The sequence below is a fragment of the Peromyscus leucopus genome, chromosome 16_21, assembly GCF_004664715.2.
Source record: "Peromyscus leucopus breed LL Stock chromosome 16_21, UCI_PerLeu_2.1, whole genome shotgun sequence".
In the NCBI taxonomy this organism is placed as follows: domain Eukaryota; kingdom Metazoa; phylum Chordata; class Mammalia; order Rodentia; family Cricetidae; genus Peromyscus; species Peromyscus leucopus.
This window is the reverse complement of record NC_051084.1, coordinates 38553406-38572180: the sequence shown is the minus strand read 5'-3', so window position 1 is coordinate 38572180 and position 18775 is coordinate 38553406. Positions and strand designations below refer to the sequence as shown.

General features: G+C 47.5%; 1 protein-coding gene across 1 annotated transcript in view; it reads right to left on the bottom strand.

The window, feature by feature from the left end:
* Nucleotides 1-14079, bottom strand: part of Cnga3 (cyclic nucleotide gated channel subunit alpha 3) — a 30693-nt gene extending 16614 nt beyond the window's left edge. The window contains exon 1 of the mRNA XM_028865836.2: nucleotides 13948-14079. Within this exon, the coding sequence (XP_028721669.1) occupies nucleotides 13948-14048 (101 nt within the window). The 5' untranslated portion in view covers nucleotides 14049-14079. The remainder of the gene's footprint in view (nucleotides 1-13947) is intronic.
* Between the last annotated feature and the right edge of the window lie 4696 nt (nucleotides 14080-18775).

Here is an 18775-nt window from a genome sequence, read left to right as displayed (position 1 = left end):
GGTCTGCGGCCCAGGCTTCTGTCTCTACTGTCCCCTTTTCTCCCTTCTTTCTTTTCCTCTCCAGTGTGGGGCAGAGTCTCATTGATAAATGACGCTGTCTCTTTATTATGGCCTTGCCCTTTAAACTCTCCCACAGCCACGCTCCCTCCAATGGGGCATCGGCAAACATTTCTACTCATTATCCCTTTTGCCCAAAGCAGATCTCTTGTTAGGGTTGCTAAATGAGATCTCATCAGTTAAGAGCACTTGCTGCTCTTAAAGAGGATCTGGGTTTGGTTCCAAACAGCTTACAACATGTGTAATTCCATTTCTAGGGGGTCTGATGCTCTCGTCTGAACTCCGTGGGCACAAGACACTCATATGGCGCAATACGTGCATGCCAGGCAAAACACTCACACACATAAAATTACAAACCAAAACCTTTGAAGAATATTGCTAGGCATAGGAGCAGTAAAAGTATACAGTCCCTGTGGCTTAAAATGTGAAATGTCCCCCATAGGTTCATGTGCTTGAACACGTGGTCTCCAGGTGCTGACATTGTTTGGAAGGATCGTGTAACTGCTAGCAAGCAGAGCCTTGCTGGAGAAAAGCGGGTCACTGGGCGGGGAGGGGGGCAGGTCTTGATGTTTTATGCCCAGCTCCACTTCCCTTTGTTTCCCTCTTCTCAACTGCATATGCAGTGTGCCAGCTGTCTTCCTGCCCCATGCCACCCTCACTGTGATGGAATTGTAAGTCATAGTAAACCCGCTTCCCTTGAGTGGCTTCTTGTTAGGTATTCTCTCATACAATGAACAATCTAACGAATATGATCCTCAAATAAGGACGAATTTAGAGCAAAGTGTAAAGGAACAAGCATCCACATAGAGCGTGAGTCCACATCCCCTGCCCTCTCTGGCGCAAGTGTATTCTATTAGTTTTTTTCCCATGAGCTCCAGTACTTTGTTCGGGCTGGTGCAGAGGTACCTTTGCAATGTGTCTGATCCCTACCCTAATATCAGACCCTGCTAGGAGTTGGCTATGGGCTCAGTCCCTGGTACTGAAGTCCATGTCTCCAGAGCTTATCACAGCTGGAGCATTCTTGGAAGCCTGCCCCTGCCCTGCCTCCCACTTCCTGTGTTTCCACCAGAGAAGGAAAAGACAGGCTCAACCCCATTTCTCTGCTTTTAATCTTTTACTCTTTTTATTTGTGTGTGTGTGTGTGTGTGTGTGTGTGTGTGTATGTGTGTGTGTACATACCTGCTTATATGTACACCCCATTTACGCGGCTGCCCAAAGAGTGTTGTGAGCCAGCTGATGTGAGTGCTGGGAACTGAACCTGGGTACTCTGTAAGAGCAGCAGGTGCTCTTAATGTTGAGCCATCTCTCAAGCCTCCCTTCCCCTTGCCTCTGTTTCTCTGATTTTGCTTCTCTCTGGTTTCCTCCACTCCGTAGCTATAAAGACCTCCACAGATGGTGTTCCTAATACAATCAGCCCTAAGCAACTTGCAACCAAGTCATGAATTGCTAAATACCCTGACCCTAATTACACTCTTGCAATATTGAAGCAAGAAAGCAACCCTCATAGATTGGTTGCGTAGACATATTTTGAAGAGCCTGAGGGAGCTGCTCTCAGCTCTGGACACTGTCCCTGCCTATCCTCTGCTAAGGAAATAGAAGAAAGGTCATTTCCCTGTTCTCTGGCTCCAGCAAGTAGGGTCAGACAACTGGCCCACAGTGCATCACTCCTACCTCTGAAGGATGGACAGCCCCATGATGCTACCGTTGGGAATTTCACTCAAGGTCATTTTCAGCCCTGTGCCTGATGATGTGTGTGATCAAAGAGAGCCAGAAAGGAAGGAGGCAGGTCGAAGAAGGTCCAAAGTCCATGAAAATCTGCAGGACAAGGAGAGGGGTGGCAGCTGCCTCCAGCTCCCTCCTCTGCCTCCATGGCTCCATCTCTACCACAGACCACATGGCTCTCCTGAAACAGTGCCCCGTCCAGTATACCTGAGGCCTTTTCATTTGCACTGACTTGAAGATGCTCTCTTCTTTGCAACCAGAGACTTGTCTTATTAACACAAAACACTGGAAACCATTTCAATACCCAGCTACAACCAGCCCCTTAAAAATCAAGACAGAGAGCCTGAGGAGACGGCTTAGTAAATACACTCCTTGCTGAGTAAGCCCGAAGACCCCAACACCCATGAAAAGGTCAGCAGGGATGGTATGTGTCTGTTGTCTCAGCACTGAGGGACAGAGACAGGAGGATCTCTGGAGATCAGTGACTCTGGCCAGTGACCTTCAAATTCAGCGAGAGACTTAAGGTGAATAGCAACTGAGAAAGACACATAATACCAATCTCTCTCTCTCTCTCTCTCTCTCTCTCTCTCTCTCTCTCTCTCTCTCTCTCTCACACACACACACACACACACACACAGACTCCAGAGTAGAATAACATTTTCTACAATTAAAAATACAATGAATAAAAACATAACTAAAAGAAGGAAATGCTTAAATAAATTCATTTATCCATTTGCTTGACAATCAGCTTAGCTAACACTGTAGATGGTATGACTGTGGTGTCGGCTTAAGAAAACTGCTGGAAAACCAGGAACTCAGCATTCGTGGAGCACCTGCCGTGAGAAGGCTGCTGGGAACGACACAGCTCCAGCTACCCATGGATCCAGCGTTGTTGGAAGCATTTTCAGAAGAGGCTCTCGGAAGGGCAGAATGACTTTCTTCATGCGCTACTGCTGTTAAAGCCAGATACAGACGTCCTCAGAGGGAGGTAGAGCTTACAGATTTGCTAATCTGTCGGGTGCTTTTGCAAGGATGCCTGCTACAGAGTCTAGATGTACTCAGAAACCTTCCAGAACTATTTCAGAAAACACCATCCTCAGCATATCGCTGCGCCCATCTAGTGTCCTCTCTTGGCTACCCAGTTTTGGATTTGTTCTGAGTTTCTCCAGGACTGAGAAACACTCAATGCTATTTTTGATTAAAGTAATTTCAAACTAAAACTATTTTTCTTCCACTTTTCTGAGCTGAGAACATCTGACTCAAGAGGATAGAAGTTAGTCACTGATAGAGTTTTAGGGTGCTCTGCTCCTTACACTGTTCCGCAAATCTTCAACCCTATCTAACATGCCTTCCGAGGTCTCTCCACATTCTTTCTGCCTCAGCCTCTCTTTTCCCAAGGTGAGGATTGTGCAGGGTCAATTACCTGGCTGGCCCCTGGCTTGTGAATAAGCTCCGTGCGGATCCAGCTAGTCCTTGGGTCTCCATGGCGATGCCTCACTGCAGTGTGGAAGAAGTCTCCTCACATGGTGAGAGAGACCTAGGAAATCAAATATGCAGCATGCTAATTGATTTCCAGCCCATCCATCTCCCAGACAGTCAGGAGTGAGATGAGCAGATGCCTGCAGCAGCAGGGGAAAAGACACCCTTGCAGTCTCAAACCACAGGCCCTCTGCTTCCGTCCATCGCACATCCCGACTCCTGAGAGAAAACGACCCTTTCTTTTACATTGATTTATTTGGTGTGTATGTGTGCATGTGCATGTACCTGTCATGCAAGTGTGGAGATCAGGGGACAACTTGTGGGAGTATGTTCCCTCCTTCCACATGTGTGTCCCAGGGATTGAACTCAGGTCCTCAAGGCTTGGCAGCAAGCACCTTTACCCACTGAGCCATACTGTCAGCTCTAAGGGACACAGATTTTGATCAGTACCGTATATGAGTTAAGTGAAGGTGGGGAGGGGGGGCAGCAACAGCGAGTGTTAGCATGGTCTCTATCAGAGGTCGGGGCCAGGGGAGGTCCCAGTACCTTCCGTCTTGGACCATAGCACATGTTTCTATGCAATGCTTCCAGAACAAAGATGTTTACTTCCAATATGTCACTGGCTTCTGTGTCTGGTCTACCTCCTTCTAGAAGCCTCCTTTCCCCCTCTGTGCTCTGGATGCACTTTCTGGACAGTTATGTCCTTGTCTGGCAGCCTTCCTATTACTCTGGGTCATTGCATGGATTTGGGCTACCCCCTCCCCCCCCCCCCCCGCCACGCCCAAGCACAGTTAAAATAATTTGAGCAGTGTTTTTAGAAACAAATTCACTCACCCTTTGCCAAACCCTGTCTCTGTCCCCAGCAATGCAGCAGGAAAGAGGGGTCACTCTACCTGTGCATTCAGGGGACATGTGTTGATAAGGCAGGTGACCCCACCTCGGTACAGGTCCGTGATGGTAGTGAAGCCTTGTGTCTGATGAACTACCTTGAATAAGGCCAGGAGTGCGTCCGGGAGCATTTCTCTTTCTTTTTACAAACCTCCTAAGGCTGAATTTGACCAGCCTGATTAAAAGCCAGCCAGGCAGTGTCCCCTAGGGAATGGACACTTCACTCTGTGACTCTTGAGGAAACCCAGCGAGGTAAATTAATTCTATCACGTGACCTATTCCAAACTAATCGGCTTTCTTAACGAGGTGGTTGAAGCAAGATGCAAAGATTAAGTCGAGGGAAGGCTTCACTCCCTGGGGTGAGAGATTAGAGTCCTTGGATGCCAGGTGTTGAGTCTCTTCTAGCAGCATGCCTCCCACAGGGATGGGGTGTGTGGCGGCGGGGCAGGGACTCATTTCCATGCTACAGCCTATCTAGGATGTCTTAGGATAGCCGGAATTGCCAGCACACACCCTCTTCTCCCAGCTTCCTCCCAGCAAGGTCACTTTTTCTGCTGGATCCACGTGGAGTTAGACAGCCTCATCTATTGTGTTGGCCATCTTCAGTGATGGGGACTTGTACAGTGTCTGGCTGTTCAGGTCACAGATCCCATTCATTCTTCCTCAGGTTCAAGTCTCCCCTCATCACAGCCAACTCATTGTGACCACGACGTTCCTGAGGTCTAGCTTGGCCATGCAGGGAAACCAAGAGCACCTTGTGATTACTGGGGTCAAGCCAGGAAGTATGTGTTGGCTTATGTGTTGTTGGTGGCTATCAGGCAAATCCCAAAGTTTTACCACACAAGTTGCTGGTGACTCCGATGTCCTCAACTTGCACATGTGTGATTGATTTTTTTTTTTTTTTTTTAGAGTTGAGAATGAGGCCTCCCCATCTATCTGAGTCCTGTGATGTTTGGAGATCTTTGGTGCACAGAGGAATCATTCTTGTGTCTCCCATGTCTCCCAACATGATCACAAATACAACAAAACGCACATGACTGTGTATCAGCTGCCACCAGTTCACCATGTATCCATGCAATGATGCTGGAAGGTGGACGCCCAGAGGGATTAAGTAACTTCCCCAAGGTCACAAGGCCAAATGGCAAAGGGGTGAGTCTCGTCATTCCACCCCGTTCTAAAAGCTGCCCTCACCTACTCCATGGATCTGCCCTTTGTGCTTTAACTGACAGCATAAATGAAAACAAAGTTTCATGGGACGCAGCTAAGGACTGATCCCTGTGGCATGCCATCAGAGACATGGCTCTGGTTCGCCTGGCTGCATTCCATGGGCAGGGCTCTAATTTCAAACTGCTGGGTGCAAATCTCCCCCTGTACCCTTAAGAGACAACTCACATCTTACCGGTGTGCCCAGAAGGGACACAGCCAGAGGCCCTGTGTACTGCAAATGTTGTGCTTACCCTCCTGACATTCTGCAGACAGCCAAGGTGGGAGGTACATCCTCCAGTGCCTTGGTCAGTTTAGGAGGTAGTAGCAGGGGAAAGCATGTCTCTCTTGAGTCCTTGAATCTGAGATGCTGGCCTGCCTTGGGAGGTGGGTAGCAGCTGACGCCTAGAGCTCTGTCACAGCATGTGTGTCTGGAAGATGCAGAGGCAATTCTAAGGATGGAGGTGTCTGCCCCTACCATCAGCTCTCCCAGTTCTAGGCTCCATGCAGCCCACCCAGCATTTCCACTCAGTCTCCTGTCTGTTCATCGCATAGGACCAGGCTTCCTGCCATATTTAGTGAAAGAACTAAATTGACGATATGTGAGGTGGCCGAGGCAGACTGCATCCAGACTGCCTCACAGCTACTTTCAGGGTAGGTGGCAGAGTGGACAGCCAGGAGGCTGGACTTAATTTCTTATTCCAATACCTGTCTGCTGGGCAACGTGAGGACTGGTCACTCACCCTCTCATAACTTAAGTGTCCTGATCTCCATAAAGAAAGAAAAATGTGCAACCCCATGCTGATTTAAGTATTGCTTCAATACTCCAGCCCTGAAAGGCACACTTATCCCCAAAGGAAGAGAAGAGCCTTCTACGATATGGATGTAGGGGATCCAAGGAGGGTTTTTCTTCTGGGTGCATCTCCTCCCTTGCTTCATGATGCCTGAAATTCTGTTGCTGATTATGTCTTTCATTGGACTCTAACCTTGATAAATATCTGGGAGCATTAATGTAGCAAATGTAATTATAGCCCATACCCTTCAAAGATGCTTAGCTCAACAAGGGAACATATATACCATAGTGGTCCTATCAAATTACAAAGGACTGAAGAATTCTCACTAGCTAGCAACATACATGCTATGGTCACATCACTGTAACATTCCCCGATAACAGACTTCCAGGAAGGCATCCTCACTATCAACTACATGATTGTCATTACTTCTCAGAGAAACTTATCTTACCAAGCATGTGGAAAAGAGATGGACAGAGCAGAGCAGAACTGAGTGTCTGAGGTGACATTTGAGCCCCCAGGAAGACAGAGGTATGGATGAGGATAAACTAGGTAGTCAGTGAAATGATGGGGAACTAGAACCTTCAAAGAAACTGAGAGGCAGGAGACAGAGAAGGCTGCTAGGGAACAGCCTGGTGACAACTTCATGTGTGATGCTGCCTTCCAAGAACAAACTGTTACTGGAGTTAATGGGGTCAGGCATCTCTGACAAGCCACCCTCAGCCATCTGTTCTAAATAAGCCAATTAAAGAGATTATTTAATGGTGAAAAGCAGAAAAAGACTTATTTAATATGATCACATTGGGGAGAGGGACAAAGAGGACCAGTCACTCCCCGAGTCCATCTTTGGGGTCCTGGGGTGAGGCTTACGTAGAAGGCCAAACGTATACAAAGGTAAGTCATTTTGACCAAGGCATGGTCCTGCCTGCCATTAGCCCATCTTTGTCTGGGCTCCAGAGTCTCCAACAAGGTGATCTGATGAATGGTTGACCATGTGTGAAATCTGTTCTGAGGAGATCAGTTCCCCTCTGGCTGGTACCAGGTTTCAGTCTCTCCCTTCTCTCAGCATGGGAGGCTCTCTGAAGTCAGCAAGGATGATGACAACCAGTACAATGCACTGAAGTGACTTTTAAAACACAAGGGGAGTCTCAGATTGTGACACTCAATCTCCGAATCTGTGTGTGGAGGGGAGTGAGTGCTGGGGAGGTTCCCAACATCACCTGTCGCTGGGCAAGGGCAAAGGTGCCATAAACATCAGATCTGGTAACTGATGTTGCACTCTGTGTAACATCTGGTCTTTCTCAGTGATGTGGGGACAGGAGAGTAAACACACATGACCTGCTGGCACAAGGTTAGAGAATGTGACACTCTTCTTTTCAAGTCCCAAGGACTCCAAATGATGAGAATCCAGTGCTATTGGGGACATGTGACCAGGGAGCAGAAGCCAGTGCATTTTTAAGTCTTTGGTTCTTGAGAAGCAGGGTGAAAATGGTTTTCTCTGGTGATAATTGCTTTGGGTTCTGTGCAGACAGCAGCAGGAAGAAAGCCTCTTTTCTGTAAGACAGACCCCTGTGCCCCAAAGCTCACTCAAAATAGCTACACCAGGAAATGGGTCGGGATTTGGGGTGCCCTCGGACCTCACTGCAGTTCTCTGTAGCACATTCTGAAGTCTTTTGCTATTGTAGTATCTTTTTTTTTTTTTTTTTTTTTTTTGGTTTTTCGAGACAGGGTTTCTCTGTGTAGCTTTGCGCCTTTCCTGGAGCTCACTTGGTAGCCCAGGCTGGCCTCGAACTCACAGAGATCCGCCTGGCTCTGCCTCCCGAGTGCTGGGATTAAAGGCGTGCGCCACCACCGCCCGGCTCGCTATTGTAGTATCTTGAAAATATGCTGGGTGGTTGCTCCTGAACAACTAAGTACAAAGGAAAAATTCAAGACTTTTGTGAGTCTTGTTTGCTTATGTCACCGAGGTTGGCCTTGAATTCATGATTGTTCTGCTCTGGCTTCTGAATACTGAGCTTGAGACATTTTTATTTCTGGTATTTTCAAGGTGTGTGTGTGTGTGTGTGTGTGTGTGTATTTCATTTGAAGGAAACATTTCCATCCTATCCTATGATGTTCCCTTAGAAAAAATCATTCTGATAACTTAACAAAGAGAAAGGAAAACTGCCTCCAACGTGGCGAGAGATCTGCTGCTAAGGCTGTCTCAAGGGATAAAGCATCGGTAGTTCTGTCTTCCTAGGGGCATTTAAGGAAGGACCGGTGGCACACTGGTGCTGATGGGCTCATTCTATGATTGGGAACAAACAATGCATTCTATTTCAGGATACAAAGTCTCAATTATTTATTCCAAAAGCTCCCCCCAAAAAACTGGACTTTGAATGCAATAATGTGGTCTGTCCAAACACAATTTCTTCCCTTAAAATAGTGAGTTTTAGATTCACAATGTTTTGTGTATGTGCCAGAGTCCTTTTAAAATCTGCTTTAAACATTTTATATACATGGGTGTTTTGCCTGCATGCATGTCTGTGCACCACATTTTGCCTGGTGCCTGAGATGCCAAAGGAGGGCATCAGATTCTCTGGGACTGGAATTTCAGATTGTTGTGAGCCACTGTGTGGGGGCTGGGAATTGAACCCTGATCCTCTGGAAGAACAGACAGCGCTCTTAGCCACTGAACCATCTTACCAGTCCCATGTGTCCAATTTTACATTGAGAATAAGTAAATGCTAGATCAGGTGGGGAAGCCCTGGAGGGACCTAGACTCCACCTCAGTCCCCAAGGCAGCTTTACTTTTATTCTGAACACGTGTTGGGTTCTCCTTGCTGTCCCAAAGAACATTCTGGAATTTCCTGTGTACATCCAATGTTAAAATCCAATGGCTAGTTAGGTCACAGCACCTTGCAGCATCTCTCTTCCTCTCTAACAGGCGCTTGCTAAGACCCTGTGAGTCTCCAGATAACAGACATCCCTGCACTGGCATCTCTCACCTGGGAAGTGAGTTTGCATCAAAGTGGGTATTGGTGGGCACATCCTGCTCCCTACCCCCTTTGCTGTCTCCTGCCTGGGAATCAAAGAGCCTGGCTGCAAGCTTGAACTGTGAAACCTCCTCCATCCCCAGAAAGGTACAAGAGACTTATACCTCTGCCACATGGGCCCTGGTGTCCTCTCCTCAAGCCCTTGCCAATTTTTTTTTTTTTATCTGCCTGTTCATGGCATTAAATAAATCTTGTAGCCTCAAGGAACAGTCTCTGTCTCAGTGTCCTCTACGGTATCCTAGACCTTTCTCTTCTTCCGGTCAACTTCTGCTCATATGAGCGAAAGCGTCTCTCTCTCTCCCAAAGGAAGCATTCTTCCTGGTTGTTCAGTGGAAAGCTCTGTATGATTCCATAGGGTCTGTATTCGTCTATTACCAAGCTTTCACTGTGTGAATGGTTGGACGAGGACACAGGTGGGACTCAGTGAGACTCCGGGAGTGGTCAGGCTGAGAAAGCACTACTTGGGCACAGGCAGGGAAGGCTAATTCTAGATGCCTGGAGGTCTGAGGGCAAAAGAGGAGGAGAAGGCTTCCCATGTGGGAGACCAGAGAGGACCCACTGGAAAGAAGGGTGATTCCTAAAGGCAACCAAGAAAATGGCGGACTACTTAGCCACGCGCAGCAAGGAGCCTGCCAAGAGCACTATGTTCACCAGCAGTTTTAACCTCACCACAAGCCCGGAAGTCAGCACTAGACTGACTGACCCCTTCCATGGATGAGGAAACAGAGGCTTAGAGCAGTTGGACACATTTCCCTAGCTAAGCAACTACAGAGCCAGTGTTTAGACTCAGGCCATCTGACCTGAACCATGCTGGTCATGGAAACCGAGACAGGAGGGAAAAGGTGGCAGGAGAGCGGGGGGTGGGGAGGGAAGTGGGGGGGGTGTCATCTTTCTGTCATAAGGAAATACCCGAGATAATCAACTTATAAACAAAAACAGATCCATTTGGGTTCAGTTTTGGAGACTCTAGTCCATGACAGACCAGCTCTGTTGCTTTGGGCCAATGATTGGCCAATGACTCTATGATGGCAGACCATCATACACAGCTCAGGATCAGAAAACAGGGCCTGAGTCCCACAGCTTCCCTTGGGGCTATGCATCTGAATGACTTTAGGTCCTTTCACAGCTTCCCTTGGGGCTATGCATCTGAATGACTTTAGGTCCTTTTCACAAAGCCCACTTCTTGAAGGTTCTGCCTTCTTCCAATAGCACCACCTTTAGACCGAACTATTAACACACAGCATTTGGGTGATGTTCAAGAACCAAACCTAGGATGATGGCAAGTAGCATTTTTCGAAGGGCATCAGTTCAGATCCCTTGACCATGATGCTAACACCATCAGAGTATGCATGACGCTTGCCTGCTTAGAACATGGTGAGAGCCTGCAGCAAGGCTGCTAGGAACCAGAGGCCCAAGGCAGGGGAGTTAGTGTGGCTTTGTGTGCTGGTGCTGCATTTGCCAGAAAATCATTAAGACCTCATGATCCCAAAAGTCAGATGGGGATTGTAGGTTACTGGTTAACTCAGAGTCGGGACAAGGTCCAGAATAGTTTCTGGTTAAGCAAACTTTTGGGGCTGATGCGGCAGCTCGCTACCTCCAATGCACCCGCCTTTCTCTGTGGATATCTCAGTGAAAAGAAGCAGATGGAGACCCCTGTGGCTGTGCTCTCTGCCCAGAGAACCTGGAAGCTCCATGAGAGGCTCTTGTCAAGACCCACTGTAGGCAAAAGAGGTAATGCAGAAGAGTTCCATGTGGCTTTGACAATCTCTGTGCTTCTTCTACGGAACCCAACGTTCCAGGAGTCTGATGTTAGTGCTGGGCTCTGATGCAGCTCTCTCTCCTACACACCCAAACCTGACACGGAAGAGCCTTTCAAGGACGTTTATTAGCTGATCATGGGAAAGAAACTGTTTTTTTTTTATATATATGCAAAAGCTTTAGCCATAGACATGCTCTAATGGTGTTCATCTTTCTTGGAAATAAGAAGCAATGACTCAAGCAACAGGAATCGGTCCCCAGGGGTGGGACACCAACATCAGCTAATAAATGTTCTTAAAGGGAGCTTCTGTGTCAGGTTGGTGTGTGTAGGTGAAAGAGCCACCGCACAGGGCCCAGCAGTAACATCAGGCTCCCGGGATGTGAGATGTTCCTTCCCTTCCTGGCATCTTAGAAGGGTGAAGGTTTGTAATGATAGGGACTAGTATTTGGAAATTGCTGACATCACTTCCTGTGTTCGTGACTTCCCTCACTGCTGTGCAAAGCATCCGAGAAAAGCGGCTTAAGGAGGGAGGGTTTCCCCGGCCCTCAGTTTGAGGTTGTGGCCCATCATGAGGCCGCTGTGGACACTGCCTCAACAGCCAGGAGAGAGATGAACGCTGGGGCTCCGCTAGCATTCTCCTTTGGTCTGGGACCCAGCCCGTGCAATGGTTTTTACAGTTAGGGTAGAGCTCCCTGCTGGGCTGGTTTGAGATAGGATCTCATAGACCCAGGCTGGTCTCGAACTCCCTATTGCAGTAAATGATGCCCTTGAATTCCTGCCTCCACCTCTCAGGGGCTGTGCCAACATGCCTGGGTTTGTGTGGGGCTGGGAACCAAACCCAGAGCTTCATGTATGCTAGATAGGCAAGAATTCAACCAACTGGGCTACATCCCTAGCCTGGAACATAGATGACACTCTAAGACACACAAACAGATACAGAGCTGTCCATAGGAGATACTCCAGGATCCCCCACCCAGACAACGCCCTCATCTCCAGATGCCCAAGTCCATTACATAAAATTGTAGAATTATCATAAAATCTACACATATCCTCTCTTTTTACACCTCAATTAACCTGACCTGGAAGCTTCCTCCCAGACATGCTCAGAAGTTTGTCCCCTAGGTGATTTTAGAGCCAGTTAAGCTGGCTACCAATCCTGACCACCGCATTTATTAAGAGTTTGCTCTGGACCTGAGGATTAAGAGCCTAGACAAGAAAAGAGCAAGCATGCAACTGAGAAGGGAAGGGAGGCCTGCGACCGATATGAAGTGGTGGATGAGGGAGGGAAATGAGAGACTGCCGCCATTGCTATTCTGAGCCATCAGTTACCATGCATTTTAGTAGCAGGGAGGAACTTCCTGTTTTATGTAGGTGAGACGATTCTACAGCGATAGGACAAAATGACAAGTACGAGAAAGTTTCTCATGGTTCAACTCCATCTTCTCAGCAAGAACTTGAGAACCACAGGCCCCTGAGATGGCTCAGCAGGTGATGGTACTTGCCATGCAAATCTGAAGAGTTGAGTTTGACTCCTGGAACCCCCGGGGTGGAAGGAGAGAGCCAACTCCTGAAAGTTGTCCTCTGACCTCCACGTGTGCACTGTATACACCCCAATAATACAATACAATAAAATAAAAAAAATTAGGAAAAAATTAATAAATGTAGCAGTCACTCAGTAGATTTTCTCCTATGTTCTAACTTAGACCAAGAGCTGAGGGAAAATGCTGTTCTATTTCACAAATGAAAATACCAAGGCATGAAGGTCTCACTTGGATTTACAAGTCCTTGGTTTTCATACAGCCAGCTGTGTCTGGATGTCACTGATGTGCCTGACAGCCTGGCTGGGAAGGGGATATGAATTTCCCACAAAGGCCCAGGCCAGTGCCTGCTTCCTGACCCTGCCTTAGAAATGAAGGCCAGGATATCTGACCTATAGGGCCTCCCTTGTGCTCAGGACAGGGCCTGGTGTAGAATGACCAGTCTAGCCCATTTTTTTTTTTCTGTGTCCCTGAGGCCATGTGGTAGCCTGGATACATTTTTATGATGGAATTACACTTGATGTCATTTCGGTCTTTATTTGTTCACTTTCTTAAAGTAACACAATTTTTTTAAATGTGTGTGTGTGCGTGTGTGTGCGTGCGTGTGTGCATACACATGCTTGCATGCATAAAGTGCACATGTGCACAGATGCACATATGTGCAGAGGCTGGAGGACAACCTAGGGTATCATCTTAAGGAACAACGTCCACCTCCCATGTCTCTCAGTGGCCTAGAGCTACCAATAAGGCTAAATAGAGAACCCCAGGGATCTGCCTGCCTCTGCCTCCCCAGAGCTGGGATTACAAGCGCATGCCAGGCTGAGATTCGGATCTTCATGCTTGTATGTCAGGCTCTTTACCAGACTGAACTATCCCCTCTATTCTGTCATGTAGCAATCTGCGCCTCATTTCCCATTTTATTCTAAACTTGGGAAGCAAACATTTAAATAAGGGACTCTTCTAAAATAAGAAGAAATTGGGACTGTGGGGATTTGTATGATAATTGTCGACCTGACAGGATCTAGAATCCTCTGGGAGTCAGGCCTCTGAGTATACCCAGAAGAGAGCATCTTGTGTTAATTGAGGGGAAGACATGGCCACTGTGGGCGGCACCATTCCCTAGCTGGCATCTGGGATGAAGGGTATGGGTGGAGAAGGCGAGCTGGGCAGCATCGTTCACCGCTCTCTGCTTTCTGACTGTGGATGTGATGATGTGTCCATCTCCCGCTGCCCCGACTTCTCCACCCTGTGGACTGTACCCTTGACCCAAGAGCCACAACAAACCTGTTCCCCCCTTAAGTTATTTGGTCAGAGTATTTGACCATAAGAACCGGAGAAGAAACTAAGTACAATGAACTGTGAATGCCATGCCCTGGGTACCATCCTGTGACTGGACAACACTAAGACACTCTCTTCTCTGATCTCTGCCACGGGAACAATCCATGAACTCCCATGAAACAGAAAGCCCATCTTACCTGCCGAAGCCATGCTCAACGTGATCGGGATCTCTGTCTGTGCGCTTTACTGAACAGTGGGTCGGGGCGGGCTGGGAGTGCTGGGTGCTGACCTTGGCCATCTCCACACTTGTCACATTCAGCCCCAAGGTGGCTGCTAAAATGCGAACACAGAGTAGATACATCATCAGGACACCCGCAAAGCCAGCTCATTATAGACAAAGGTCAGCAAATGAGGACAAAGTGTAGATATTACTCTATGTGGCATCCTCAGGCACGCTCTGACTCATGTGCCTCTCCAGCCCCTCCACCTCCTGCTGCAGACCTCTGCACTCTTCTCTCAGCCTGAGGCTCAAACGAAGTCTTTTACACAATCCAGCAGGCTGAAGAGCTGCCCCGAGTTCAGTGCTGAATGAGTAGATAATGGATAAGTGAATGGATGAATAGCTGGGTGGGTTTCTGATGTGAGAAAGCCCAAGCGCTTAGGGTTCTCTAGGGCAATGCACTATCCCTTTCGGCCCTACCTTTTCTCATTTCCTGATGTTCATCTTGTTATTTGGTACACATTTCAGTAACTCCCTCAAGTTCTGTTCTACAGCCAAAGTGTGGTGGGTGGATCATGGCGGCACATGAGGGAAGTCAACCGACTACAGAGGCTGAGGCAGGAGGATCATGATTTTAGGGTCAGCCTGGGCTACAACTTTTTTGTTTTCATTTTTGTAGTTCTTAAAGCACTGTTCTTTTTTTAAAAAAATATTTATCTTTATTTTATATAAATTTGTCTGCATGTATGTCTGCACATCATGTGTGTGCTCAGTGTCCGTGGATGTCAGAAGAGGGCATCAGATCCCCAGGAACTGAGTTATAATTTTGAGCCATCATATGGGTGTTGTGAACCAAACCTGGGTCCCTTGTAAGAGCAGCAGACACTCTTAACCACTTAGCTATCTCTCCAGCCTCAATAAACCTTTTAAAACTGGTTGTTCAACTCAGTGGTAGATTGCACTAGCCTATTGTGAGTAACAAAACTGGAGGGTTTATTTTCAAAATAAAATGCCTCAGTCATTGTAGGAACATAGGTCCAATTACAGATGAGCAGAAGATACTGGAAGCTTGCTAATCTACCCAGCCGACTCTGTTAGAAATTGAGAGTAGAACATTACTAAGAGTCAAGCTTTGTTGACAATCTGCAGACATAACAACCATGTACTTTGTAAGCACTAAAGGAAATAGGATATAAAACATAGAGATAAAACCACATATGGTTTTTGTTGAGGAAAAAAAATGACGAATATAATCAGCAGAGGGAAAGATAAGACCCAGATGGTGCTCAAGAGTGCATCCTCCTGATTGCTCAGCCAATGAGAAAAGGGAGGGCGGAGCCTGAGTCAGAGTCATGGAAAACTATTCTCTGTGCTCAATCAGTAATAGCTCTATGATGTCTGGTTTGGCAAGGTGGAAAAACAAACTGCTTCACTGTTGCCACTCTGAGCCTCCAGTGCTCTTATTATGAAATTATATTTCCCACACTCAGCATCTGTGGGGTCCTGAATTTGAACACTAGCACTGAAAAATACAAGTTCTGACTCTGGACTTCGCATGTGAAAGAAAATAACAATAGTCAGCATTCATAAGACCCCTACAAAAGGTGATGCCAGGGCCAGCTGTGGGGGTGCCGACCTGTCATCTCAGCACTTAGGAGACAGAGGCAGAGTTCAGACTGCCGGGAGTTCAAGGCTAGCCTGATTTGTATAGTAAGTTCCAGGCCAGCCGTGCTACATAGATTTAAAAAAAAAAAGGGGGGGGCGTGATATCAAATTCAAGACACACTCACTTCGTTTAATAGTCACAGTGAGCTTTTTGTAATCTTTATCCCTGCTGATAGATGACCAGACCAAGACTCAGAGACGTGAAGAAGCATGTCCAGTCAAAATAATAGATAAAGCCTACACTGTGGCCTCTTCACTAAGCCACAAGTGACCCGGCGCTTTCCTGCAGCTGACAGTGGAAGGTGTCCCTATGACTAGGGAGACAGGGAGGCTGATACGAGGGCACAGCTGCCATGGGCCCACCTTTATAACTTCTGGAGAAGTCTTCCAGCTTCAAGATAGTCCCCTGAGGTTGGGGTCACTGAAACAGGCCAGCACAGGCTCTCTGAAGAAGCCTCATAGCCCAAGTGTATCAAATGTCAGTAGAGGTCACTTCAGGGCAAGATGGTAATTTCTAGAAATAGCCCAGTGACTCATGGGACTAAATGATTTCTATTTCCAAAGAAAGGTCAATTTGAATTGCCCAAGACACTGTTCAAAGCAGCTGTGGCCCTACAGCCAAGGTCAGAATGCCTGACTACTCAGGGCAGCCCTGGCTCAGCTGGTGTTGATAGTTTCAACCTATAATTTTATATTTTGTAATTTCTAAAGAAAAGTAAGACAAAGCCTGTTTTTTTTTTTTCCTGTGATAAAATACCATTAACTAAAAGCAACTTGGGCAGGACAGGGTTTATTTCATCTTACAGCTTGTGGTCAAGGCAGGCACTCAAGGCAGGAACCTGGAGTCAGGAGCTGATGCAGAGGCCGTGGAGGAGCTATGCTTGCTGGTTTGCTCTTCCTAGTTTGCTTGGTTTGTTTTCTCATACACTCCAGGCCCACCCACCCAAGCGGTAGCACCACCCACAATGGGCTGGGCCATCCCACATCAATCGTCAATCAAGAAAATAGCTCACAGGCTTGACCACAGGTCAATCTGATGGGGGCATTTTCTCAGTTGAGAGTCTTCTTCCCAGATAGCTAGCTCCAGCTTGTGTCAAGTTGACAAAATCTAACCAGGACAGCTTTTTCAAGAACGTGCCATTTAGAGAGGCGGCTGGTATAACATGGCGCTACAGTTGGTACCAAGGAACTCAGGCTTCCCTTTGAAGTCCAGTGAGGATGTGATCGGAGGTAATAAAGGTCACCCTGGCTGCATCGGGGAGGGTGTATTCTGAGCGTGAGTGAGGACAACAGCTAAAATCTGCTGCAGAATCTCAAGAGGATAAGAGCAGCCTGAACTAAGCAGTCACCTGGCCTCGATAATGATAAGGGGTCGGATAAACTGAAAAACCAGTGGAACTGCCAGGATGCAGTTTCATTGAGTAGAAGGACCAGTGAAGAGGGAGGAGCTGAGGATGAGGTCACGACAGCTGGCTTTCGGAGCAGGGCTCCAAAATAAACTCATGATGAGGAAGCATGGCAGCGGGAACAGGAAACTGAGAGCTGACATCTTCAAATGCAAAGCACAAAGCAGAGAACAAGGTGGAAATAGTCCAAGGCTCTTAATCGCAAAGCCCCCAGTGGCTTCCTCTAGCAAGGCTGCACCACCTAACCCTCCCTAGACATCACCACCAGCTGGGGACCAAGTGTTCAAAGGACTCACTGTGGGGACATTTCTCATCCAAACTGCCACACCGAAGGAAACTATAGAGCCAATGTTTGAGATTGGTTACAAGCAATAAACTCAATTCTAAATTGTCCATCCTACATTTTTAACTGAGCACTTACTATGTGCCAGAGGACACCCTAACAGCTGGGATGTATCAGAGAATAACAATAAATGATAAATTCCAGGTGTTAGAGTTCTCTGTTCACTGTGGAAGGAGTTTACAGTCCGATGGTGTCCACAGCACGTTTTATATCAGTTTGGGGACTCCCTAGAAAAGCAATCACGTGACTCTCCTTCGTCTATGTGCCAGCAAATGGCACCAAATAAGGGACACTGTCTCAAACCTGTGCTCCTCTCCTCTGCCTCTCAGTTGTGTCTCCGTTCTAGGCATAAACTCTGTTCAGTACCACTGAGTGGAGGCAGCACTTATGTCCTCTCACAGGTCTGCTTTCTGTCCATGAGGTTGTGGGGGGATGCTACAGACACTTTCTTACTGGAGTTTCAAAACAGTTTTTCCCTTCCTGTCTTACTAATGAAGAAGCCCAACACTGAGCAGATGTACAAAATTAGCTGTTTATGCCAGGCTGCCCAGGTTCTGCTACAGAGCTGGCTGACTCCAGAACCCTACAGTGTCAAGTTTACAGCAGCAAAGAGCAGGTATGGTTCTTAGGCCTGAACAGCAGGGACCCCTGCTCTATGCCACAGCTGTCCCTCCTCCATCCATATCTCACCCAAGTGTCAAGGTGACATACTCACCTAGAACTCTGATCCAGACAGTTATGGATGCCTAGAACTCTGCTCCAGACTGTTATGAATGCCTAGAACTCTGATCCAGACTGTCATGGGTGCCTGGAACTCTGGTTCAGGCTGTTATAGATGCCTGGAACTCTGCTCCAGACTGTTATGAATGCCTAGAACTCTGGCCCAGACTGTTATAGATGCCTAGAACTCTGATCCAGACTGTCATGGGTGCCTGGAACTCTGATCCAGACTGTTATAGATGCCTGGAACTCTGCTCCAGACTGTTATAGATGCCTGGAACTCTGCTCCAGACTGTTATGAATGCCTAGAACTCTGGTATAGACTGTTATGAATGCCTAGAACTCTGATCCAGACTGTTAGAAATGCCTGGAACTCGGATCCAGACTGTTATAGATGCCTGGAACTCTGATCCAGACTGTCATGGATTACTGGAACTCTGGTATAGACTGTTATGAATGCCTAGAACTCTGATCCAAACTGCTATGGATGCCTAGAACTCTGGTTCAGACTGTCATGATGACAAGCCTTGGGAATCGCCCCCTCCCCCTTCTCCGGAGGCTCTGACCTGTCATAGGCCCACCTGACCCCATTTCTGGGATTGTGCTAGTTAGGATTTTGTGGACTTGACACAGCTAGTGTCATCTGAGAAGAAGGAACCTCAGCTGAGAAA